Below are 11,189 nucleotides of genomic sequence, written 5' to 3'. Positions count from 1 at the left end.
TTTGAAGAGTTTCTTAGTAACTGCACTTCTTGTTGATTTTTAATTTAAACAAGACGATCAAGAATTTTACGTTGAAATACTAGATCTTTGAAAAAATGTGAAAATAATTTTACACCAAAGTAACACCAGCTGGTGTGGTCCCTTATTGAAGCTGGACGGGTGTTAAACCATTGATATTAACACCAACAAGTATCAAATCAACACCATGTGGTGTCGTTTTTTAATTAACACCAGTACAGTGTCAAAATAACACCTGGTACAGTGTCAAATTAACACCACGAAGTGTCAGGTGAACACTTTTCAACACCATCACAGTGCATTTTTAACTCCTGTGGGTGTGGTCCTTTATTGAAGTTTGATCGGTGTTAGATTTAACACCCGTGGTGTTAAATCTAACACCCATGTTTTTACAGTGTAGGTGTTGATTTTGTCGCGCGTAATCGCGTTCCCGCCAACGTAAGTTTCTTGTTCCCCCCCCCCCCAAAAAAAAAAAAAACAAACACACACACACACACGCAGAATATTGTACTAGAGTTTTTGCGTGTTTGCGCGTACGCTGGTGCGAGCAGTAAGTTGTGTAAATTGGTACAATATACTTGCGTGCGTGTGTCCGGCGAATGTATAAAAAGGCCAATTCGAGAGAGGTTGGTACATCGACCTACATGATCAAACAGCATAAAAGGAAATGATTGTTAAATCTCTCCGAGTTGAATGTTTTAGTACACTGTCGTTTCCGTTTCTAACCGATTTATCTGTTTGCTATTCATCGCGCCACGCAGTGACATTGTCAAACTTGCTGAAATGCGGTGACGGGTCTTCGCTGCATCAATAGCTTCCCTCACCGTGACGTCATCCTAGATCGATGTCAACCGCTGTCAGAGCGACTTCTTTAATCTCAAGTCCAGCTCAAAATACATGTACCCCCACTTGGTCCGTGGCTGCGTATTCGTGAGCAGAACGTTGCTACCCCCAACGGTCTCGCTGCTCCGGCATAGCGGTCAAAACTTTTTTGCTCAACTACACAGCGAATCATATTGAGATGTGCAGTAATTCGACGTTCCAAAGATGACGACAGCATCGCGTAATCATCTGCCTTGCTTGCTGAATGTTTATGTAGATAGTGTACCACCCAGCTGAACTAGATTAAGAATGAGTTTTGAGAGAAAATGAATCGCGCGTCCTCTACTGAGCTCTGTTTCATACTTTCGTCAATCTGCATTTTCACTCTAGCTTCTTGAAAGGCATGACGAGAAACCAATAGTTTTTTTATGCGCGTGTGTGTTACGTCTGTTTTCCAGCAGACTTCCACAGATTATAGTAATAGGCTGCTCTTAGTATTTTGAAGAGGTAAATACAGTCCTAATTAAAAAGCTCTTTGACTAAAGTTTCCTGCATTGTTTTAATCGTTGACGTAAAACAGCGTTTTTCTTCATCAGTTGGCATCATGGAATACTCCACGGCACAAGAGCTCGATGCGATTGAACTTTGTTTGGCAGACGGGCACACGATGGTGAATCTGTCGAAAGAGGAAGCTAAAGGTCTCCTTCCGGATGATGTGGAAGTGGTCATCAAAGCCTACGTGCTCCCTTGCGTTCTGGCCATCGGCCTTTTCGGTAACATTCTCTTTCTCATCGTCGTGGCGCGTGTCCCGTCCATACGGACGATCACAAACTTTTACCTTGTCAACCTCGCTGTGGCAGACTTGATCTACATGACGGTCGGGGTAGGCGAGAAGCTCTGGCGTTTTCATGCCTCGCCGCTGGGAAACGATCACACGCCTAAAGGTTCTATTGGGTGCTCAACGATCTCCTTCGTCGTCGACTTCGCATACAACGCCTCAGTCCTGCTTATTACTGCGGTGACGATCGAGCGGTATTATGCCATTTGTAAGCCGTTCTGGCATCGACGGATCGCAACCTGGGGAAGGACAAGGAGAATTGTCTTCGCTACCTGGCTCCTCAGCTGTGTGCTCGCGGCTTTGCTCATTCCAGGACATTTAGATATGATCTTTTACTGCCTAGTATACCCCGATGATCCTGCTTACGAAGATTTTCCGACTTTGTATGGCCAATGTCGAGCCGTTTCGCTCACGTGGGTGGATATTGCTAATGCACTCCAGTTGATTCCGTTTTTCCTCGCCCTGATCGTCAACTCGATTCTCTACGCACTCATCATCTGGAGCCTGACGGCTCGCATTAAGACCGAAGCGGCGCTCCACACAGATCGGTATCGCTACACCAAGGAGCGAAACGCCGTGACACGAATGCTCGTCATCACAGGTGTTCTATTTTTCCTCCTGTACTCCCCGTACCACGTGGTAACTCTCGCCCTCGTGGTCGCTGGGATGATCGGTGACGATACTTACTTCGCTTTCAGCGACAAAGTAAATCCTTATTTCCCCATCTTTCAGACTCTCCTGTACATAAATTCTGCAAACAATCCCTACATTTACGGCGCTACCAATGCCCGTTACCGTCGCGCGCTGAAGAAAACATTCTATCGCAAAAGTGCAAGACGGGAGGACACTGTCAATTCCATCACGATGAAATCGTCAACACAAACCATAAATGAAATTGTTTATGACGCAGATTGAACATAATGGAGCATGATATGACATGCAAACACTTTTAAATCGATCGTTTATCAGAACTGATTTCAATTTCCTCTTAAGCAAGAAGATGATTAATGCGGAAATTGAGCAAATGTCATGGAAATTCCCCTAAGGCAGATAACCTAAAAGATGTCGAGTCGGCCATACACCTTTAATTCTCAGCTGCTAATACGAGGGAGTGCTGCACACACCGTGGCTTGACATGAGACAAGACTAAGTGCGGATCTTTACAAGTGGTTTTCTCTACATTATGAGCAAATAACAGGGCCTGACAAATGAATATTACCGATTCCATATCAAGAGCTCTCTTATTGCGAACTGCAAACAGTACCGCCGACCAAAATGTGGAATGAAGAACAATAAAAAAAAATGTAGACGAGTGCTCGAAATGCTTTCTTGAAAATCGAAACATGAACGCCGCCGATATTTTTGTGGATTTTGCGCGCCGTCCAAATATTTTTGCTTCGAACATGAATAGACATAAAGTAAATTGAACATGTTGAAGAGACACTCGTGTCTAATGCTCTCAGAAATTACTGAGACAGCAGAAAGCTCGTTTGAGAAAACCGTTTGTCAAAACGAAATGAAGTCATATCAGAAGTTTTATCTTCTGTGCATGTTCAGAGATATAGGAGAATATGCAAAAATATTGACTGATTGTGGAACTCTTTACCACAGCTTTATTTTAAGTGGTGTAATATTTGTAAATCTATCATCACTCTCGCTTTGCAGTCTATTTGGAAAAGAGAATTCTGTGTGTATAGAGATTGAAAAAATTGTTCTGAACAATGCTGAATAAAGTTGTGTTGAAGTCTGTATTAGAGAGCATCTTCATCTTTTCATTTTCCCCCATTATATCGAATAGTGCCATCGGGAAGGATTAAGATATCTCTCAATGCATTATTTCGAAACAATAATCATTTTCTCGGGAGTGCAGCCAAATTATATTTGCTGTCGAAATACAAATATGACATAATCAAGTGATGTGTGAATGATAATATTGCGCAAGTGCATCAGACTCTGTCACTATAATCATGGACATGGTATGGTGGTTTAAGCTGGATCATTCAATGGCAATCCAGAGCTGTGTAAGGTAAATTAGTCATAGTATAAAAATCTTCATTCTGAAAGGTGTATTTACCATGCCCCCCCCCCCCCTTGAGACGTGGCATCTTTTTGCCGAAAGATCTTCAACCGCTACAGACGCAGGGGAGTGGAGATAAAGGTACAAAATGCACTTATCCTTATTTCAGCCCGCGACTATTATTTCAGCAGGCTGTCGTATCTTCAAGCTATATGCTTATTCGACGACAGTCTTCTGCATTCACACTCCCAATACATGTGTCATAATTCAGTCAGATCATTAACCTTGATTCGCTACATCCCGAGTGGTCCTTGATGTGTTCTCTTATTCTATTCTTTAATCTGTACACGTATATCTTAATTATGTTCGGATGTATGTTTTATTTTACTGTATATTTTAAGAAATGACTGTACTTCATTTGTAACATATATTCAATGCAGAAAATTCCTAATAGATTCATTTGAATTGCAGTGAATTGAATTGACTAAGATTGAGGCAGTGTTGTTAAACTTCGTTTATACCAATGGTAACATGTTTGTACATAATGTCAATGCCGCTGTGAGGTAGGTATAGTTACTCTAAGGGGGTGACTGAGTTAGGAAGTTGGGAAAGGGGTTCCACTGGTCGACATTGTATTTCAGTTACCATTCAAGTTAGCAGTGGCGCCAGATCTTCCATGAGATAGGGAACCAAGTTTGGACAATGTCCGTTCAATGTTGTGTCTCAATTGTTTGAACAAAGCTCATATTAGCTCATTTTAAATAAGCATGCCTGGTCATACTAAGTCGAGGCACATATTTTATGAGATCATCCCCGGAAGCACATGTATAAGATTGCGACAAAAGGACTTCAAATATTTATTTCGTATCATTTCGTTGACGTTTCATTAATCTGTACGGCAACAAATGTAATACAAAAGACGAGGTAGGGGGTTCGCCCTTCCATTTGACCACAACTCAAACCTGGATTAGCTACACAAATAATTACTTAGTGCAGCTCCTCTCTCGACAATCTTTAAAAAATTAACATTGACACAAACATTCAAACCTGGCTTGGTAATTAATAACCACCAGTGAGCAACGCCACATGCATCAAACCCGTGTCACTGAGAGAAGAAAGCATGCTATTCCATCAGGGCACGACGCTAAAAGTTCCTTCAACTCTGAAACCTGAACATTGACGTGGTATATACACTATTCTTATCGCGAAAATGCCTTAAGCTCGAGGTTAGTCTCTCTGATGAAAGTATGCCACTTGACTTTTGTCTTGAAGCGCTGAAAGATTAATAACAAATATTGCGTGGGATCCAGAGTGGATGTGACACTTTGTTGCTTACAAATGAGTATGTCACAAAGCGTGACACATGAACAAACTTTGAACTGAATATAAGCGCTGAAAAATGAGATATTTGTCATTATGCTTAAAGTTGACCGGAGGACACGTCTAGCTCTCAAGTGAGAATAATCAAACTGAAATTTTCATGACGAGGAAACATTTAGAGTTAAGGGAGAGTTAAAAATGGCATATACATTAACAATGCGAAGATGGTCATTTCACCTGTCTCATGTCAATGAAATAAGAAAGCGACATTTTATGCTGAAGTCTTATTTCTATACCAAGAACCTGTATCATCTCTTCACACCGACAATTTCAGAGAAAAAAAAATATGCACAACTATAATATTTGCTGAAGCAGAAGTTTGGGTTGTTGCTTGAAGCCGTTGTTTTTGTTGTTTTTTATGCATGTGGCTTTGATCAGGGGCAGTTCCTGTAATGCTCCTTACTTGCTGATTGATGCATGTCAACTGAAAAAAGTCCGAGATAGGAGCAAGTTATTGTAAATAGTCTGAGAGGACTTTAGCGCTCATCAGAACAAACTCGGGAGTGAGGCAGACAACGCCCCATTGTAAAGTTGTTTTTTTTTTCTGTGTTATTCTGTGTTATGTTTAGCTGGAATAAAAGAATGAAAATAAATATAATGAAATGAAATGAAATGAAATGAAATGAAATGAAATGAAAGTGCAACACAACCGTGTGTTTTAAGGTGCACTTTAATTCTTTGTTTAATAAGTAAAGAATAAGCTGCCTTGTGATTAATTATTATAACCGAAAGCATTGTTTCCACATAGTCAGACCGTACGAACCTTTAAAATTTCATAACACAATATACTGTATGCGATTGTAGTGAAACTCGTTCTTCTTGTTTGATAGGTTTTACAATATGCATGTACTTCAAAGTCGAATTAAACATTACGTGGATTTGTACTTTAAATACAGCAGAAAGACATTTGTATGCAAGGGTTAGTGTTAGAGTTTACTCGAGTGCGTGCATATCAAAGGGATCTTTGGTAGTTTTGTATTGGACTGTTCACTATAGGATTTCATAAAAGCATTGGAAATGACCCAGGGATAAATTCGTCAATTCTTCCGTCGGGCAAGCAAGATACCCCCCCCCCCCTCCTTTACCCGCCCCCCCCCCCCAACTCTCCAATATTCAGGACGTTACCCGTCCCCCTCCCCCATTTTTAGGACGAAATTGATGGGAGGGAAATGGTCATGAGCTTTTCTATTCATATTTTTTCTCTCCTGTTTGTATATACGTGTATGTGTATGTGTGTGTGTGTGTGTGTGTGTGTGTGTATGTGTATGTGTGTGTATATGTGTTTGTATGTGTCTGTGTATGTGTATTTGTATGTATTTCATTATGTTTGTGTCATATTGAATATGGAAATAAATGATCAGACACACTGGATTTCTTGAAGAACAATAGTTCTATTTCGTGCATCACAATGTCAAATAGGCCGCCGCTATAATAAAAGTTAAGAATATGAAAATATATAAGTGTTTTGTGAGTGCATTGTATGTGCATGCTTCACATCTCATCGTACCAATCAACGCCGATGTAACACATGAGCAAATACACTCCAGGGGAAAAAAAGTCGCTGGCAACAGATTTCATACTGTTCAGAGGAGAGGGTGGCCATGCACCGCAGGATTATAGATGATAGCAAAGTTCATTTCACTGTGAATTATTGATTCGCTGCGTTCTTGCTCCTGTCCCCTCTCCCCCGTCTTCCCACCCCACCCCCCTTAACGCATTGTGCAAATCATCGCTGCCCCATCCCGATCAAATACACATAATAATTACACTCCTTCATCGGAGAATGTCATGTCGTCATCAGGGGTGGATCCAGGAATTCTCTAAGTGGAGGCAGCTTTGCAAATTAAAGGGGTGCACGCACCCCCTTTTTCTTTTTATTTCTTTTGTTTAAGCCAAAAATAAAGAGGGGCGTGCGCCCGGTACGCCGTCCTCTGGATCCGCCACTGGTCATGCTGGTATGGCGTCAGTCCGTTGAAATTGGCGAAGCAAAATTTGTGTACATTCCCAACATGATGATCAATGCTCTATTCCTGGTCACGGGAGCGTATTGTTTGCGCACCCGTCTAATATTAATAATGAACCGATCGCATGGTCTGATCGCTGTGCCCAGGAAGACCAGTCCGCATCAAATAGTTAACCGGGCATATCAGATGATGCAATCCAATTAACTCGCAAAAGAACTGAGCCGATCTGTCCACGTCCATAACGTCTCAGCAGCTGGGAAAGACAGCTCATTTGAACATCTATTTCGGAGCGGTGTGACAGTTAAGGTATAGATCGTGATCGCGGTAAAATCAGAACCAGAAAAGTGTCAGATTTTGCAACGTTGCAATGGAACGCCCATGTGTGTGTGTATATTAGTATACATCATTCACTCCGCTTTTCCGGCTCATTAAAAAAGTGAAGCACGGGCTTGTTTGCTAAACACTCAACAGAACATTAGAGTTTGATCGACAGTTGAGCCAATGGAACATTAAAGCTTGATCGTCTGTCAAGAGGACAGGTTTCGTCACTCGTGGAGCTGAAGCGACACGTCATTTGTTCAGAGCGCCTGAGCCAACAAAGAGTATAAGGACCTAACATCAACGACAGGAAGTAAAGTCATCGTCGCGCAAACACTTCACCAGGGCAAGGTAGTAAATGAAAATTGTACACCATCGAAAGTCGCTCGCAATCATAATAATGCTCGATGATATTTGTGCTAAAGTATTTTTGATACTGACAAAAGGGACAAATCTATAGACAGACATGAGCTCTTTTAAGCAAGTGTCGTCTGACGCTGAAAAGAGGGAAATGTTTCTCTTTTAAAAGCTCGGACATCTACACACTATCTTGACTTCATAATTCTGATGTAGTGTCGTCTTCTAACAACAACTGCATCACAGATCGATAGCTCAGTCGAACTTTCAAGAGCGGCTCCCAAACACGCTGTGCTAAGTTGGCAAGGAGAAGGATGCAACGAAAGTGGACCCGAATCAACTACACAAGCAACTGCTTTGTCATCATATTCGAACAAGGAATGCTAGATTGATTTTTGATATTTCAAATAGACGAGGAATCCAAAGAGTCCTCTTCAGCTCACCACATTCTTTAAGAGTCATTGAGGTTTGATTGACTCCTTTGCAAAAAAAAAAAAAATAAAAAAAAATGAGCTACCAGATAATCTAGCCATCGAAAAAATCTTCTGCGTCGTGAGCGGGAACTACGAGGACTGCTTGAAACAATCTGGCCTTTATTTTAAGCAGGATGAGACAACAATAACAGGAAACGAAGACAAGATAACAGCAACCAATATATATATGCCGCATCATCATACTGATCCAGGGCAAGTATTCAATTTTATAAAATTGGGGTAGATTGTATATAGTCCATCAGGAAAATGTCCCTGAGTTGGATTTGTATAGGGTGGGACAAGAAGTGCCAGCGAAATTCTTTAAGAATACAAACTGCTATCGACTGAATCTTAATCCAGTTGCACACGGAGCGTAAGTCATCATTCAGATTTCCAGCATGAATTACTCACTCTTCGACAACGACAACCAAGTTTGTGAAGGTGTGCGCAATCTCACACTAGTTGATGAAGAGGAGTTCCTTCCAAACGAAGTTGAAGTTGTCATCAAAGCCTATGTGCTCCCTTGCGTGCTGGCCATCGGCCTTTTCGGTAACATTCTCTTTCTCATCATCGTGGCGCGTGTCCAGTCCATACGGACGATCACAAACTTTTACCTTGTCAACCTCGCCGTGGCAGACTTAATCTACCTGACAGTCGGTGTAGGCGAGAAGCTCTGGCGTTTTCAGGTATCACCGTTGGCCAACGACCATACGCCTAAAGGTCCTATAGGGTGTCCAACGATCTCTTTTGTCATAGACCTCGCCTACAACGCGTCCATATTGCTCATTACGGCAGTGACGATCGAACGATACTACGCCATCTGCAAGCCGTTCTGGCATCTCAAGATTACAACATGGAGAAGAACGCGTCGCATTGTCTTCTTGAATTGGACAGTCAGTGTTGTCCTAGCAGGGGTACTAGTCCCCGGTCGTTGTATCATGCAATACACGTGCCTGATCTACCCAGACGACCCCAGTTACGACGATTTTCCAACGCTTTCTGGCATTTGTGGGACTCCATGGCCCTTTTTCCTAGTCCTTGGAAATGCACTGGAACTGATTCCATTTTTCATTGCCTTGTTCCTCAACTCCGTCCTCTACACGAATATCATAAGGAGTCTTACAGATCGCATCAAGACCGATCTATCGTTACACAACGATCGATGTCGCTACACGAAAGATCGCAACACCGTAACACGCATGCTCGTCGTAAGCGGCGTGATGTTCCTGCTGCTCCACACTCCATACCACGTGGTAACTCTTGTTTTTGCGATCATGGGAACGTTGGGAGCGGATGCTTACTATTCATTACACAGCGAGTTTTCGGCCTACTGGCCCGTTTTCCAGACACTGATGTACATAAATTCTGCCAGCAACGCCTATATTTACGGCGCCACCAATGCTAAGTATCGTCAGGCGCTATGTGAAACATTTTCCCGCCACCAGGAGGAAAAAAAAGATGCTATCGATTCGATAGCCAAGAAATCTTCAACGGCACCTTCTACAATCTCAGATGATAGCCCTAATGATGGACACTGACGTTTATGACGAACACGAAAACCTCGCATGCATCTCTAAACGGAATGTGTGACATTAGAAAAAGTGGTAAAAAAAGTCACATATCAGCCACAACTTGGTATTTCACACAATGTCATGTGCACATGTGTTTGTGTGTGTGTGTGTGTGTGTGTGTGTGTGAAATAAGGGTAGAGTATTAACAGAAAACTGAAAATGAAGAAAAGAAGAGCAACTGATATTAACAGTCCCTTACTGCAGACGTTTCGCTTGTAAATTGATTTAGATATTAGTGGAATGTAATTTCGCTTCAAAATGTTTCTTGGCACAATTCGTGCTGCAGTGTATCAAGATTAGTATCGTTCTGCTCTCCAAATGTCCAGCAGGATAAAATAACAGTAAGAGAAATAAAGAAGTAGAAAATTTGTTGAGTCACATATTTCTTGGCTGTCACGTGAGTAAAATGAATTGTACATCAGAGTCTGCCACAAGTACCTGTTGCTAGTAAGTGTGCATGTATTGGTTACGTATGTGTGTGTGTGTGTGGGGGGGGGGGTCCACTTGTTATCCATCCCCGTGTTGAAATCAGTGTTTTAGGACTCCCGAGACATATTTTATTGATTTAACACATTAAAAAATAGAAAGCGAAAACGATACGAGTGGGGCAAACGTAAAACCATTTATTGTTTTTTTTTTTTTTTTTGGACGCACACATCCTCGATCTGTGTGTACATGGGCCAGCTACTCCAAGCCCTGCTAATATTGACGTATGCATTTCCGCGCTTCGCCCAAGTACACCGTTTCCTAGAAAGCTAAAGAATCTGACGATCGGTGGGGGGGGGGGGGATTTCGATGGATTCAATGAAAAAGGATACTCAAGTGAACTTTTCAAGAGTATATAAAGCTAATGGACTAGCATACACTCTCCTTAAACATAGAGTTTGAGATAGTGCTGAAATTCGATTTGCGTGCTTGAAATCCAGGGATAAGAAGTGTCGAATGTTATTGGTGGTATTTTGTATCTTTAGATATCGGTCTTAACATATCGTGGCTTCCTAGTATTGAGCAAAACATATTACACCTCCCCCTCTTCTCCCCCTCCCCTAAAAAAAAAAAAAATGATTTTCGTTATATTTTGAATCGTTACTTTTTGGATATCAAAATATTGGTCAATGAAGAACGTTGCGACCACCACCCAGAAAGCCGAATGGATTTTTCAATCTTTAAGCTTGATTTGCTATCTCGATCATCATCAAAGGACATTCATATAAATCAAAGACATTCCCACTATCCCAAATTTAATGGGTAAGTTCAAGAAATAGAGACAACTTGCATTTGTTTGAAGAACAGCTCGAACATGGCGTCGAGAGCTCCCTCTAATGGCACTTATATAAACTTCTTCATCCGCTTCACAACGGTATAACGTGCAATCTGAAAAAAAAAAATGAATTACAAAATATCAAAAAGATGTTCAGTAACATCCGAAAC

General features: G+C 41.6%; 2 protein-coding genes across 2 annotated transcripts; both read left to right on the top strand.

The window, feature by feature from the left end:
* The first annotated feature begins 1,444 nt into the window (after nucleotides 1–1,444).
* LOC140240648 (neuromedin-U receptor 2-like) lies at nucleotides 1,445–2,593 on the top strand. The gene has a single exon (XM_072320401.1). It carries the CDS (start codon nucleotides 1,445–1,447, stop codon nucleotides 2,591–2,593), a length of 1,149 nt encoding a protein of 382 aa, XP_072176502.1.
* Nucleotides 2,594–8,585: 5,992 nt separating this feature from the next.
* On the top strand, nucleotides 8,586–9,725 carry LOC140240646 (neuromedin-U receptor 2-like). Its single transcript, XM_072320400.1, has one exon. The coding sequence runs from the start codon at nucleotides 8,586–8,588 to the stop codon at nucleotides 9,723–9,725; it is 1,140 nt and encodes a 379-aa protein (XP_072176501.1).
* Nucleotides 9,726–11,189: the final 1,464 nt, after the last annotated feature.

This window comes from Diadema setosum, chromosome 17 (genome assembly GCF_964275005.1).
Source record: "Diadema setosum chromosome 17, eeDiaSeto1, whole genome shotgun sequence".
Lineage (NCBI taxonomy): Eukaryota > Metazoa > Echinodermata > Echinoidea > Diadematoida > Diadematidae > Diadema > Diadema setosum.
Note: the sequence above shows the minus strand (reverse complement) of the source record. Positions and strands in the feature narration are given on the sequence as shown.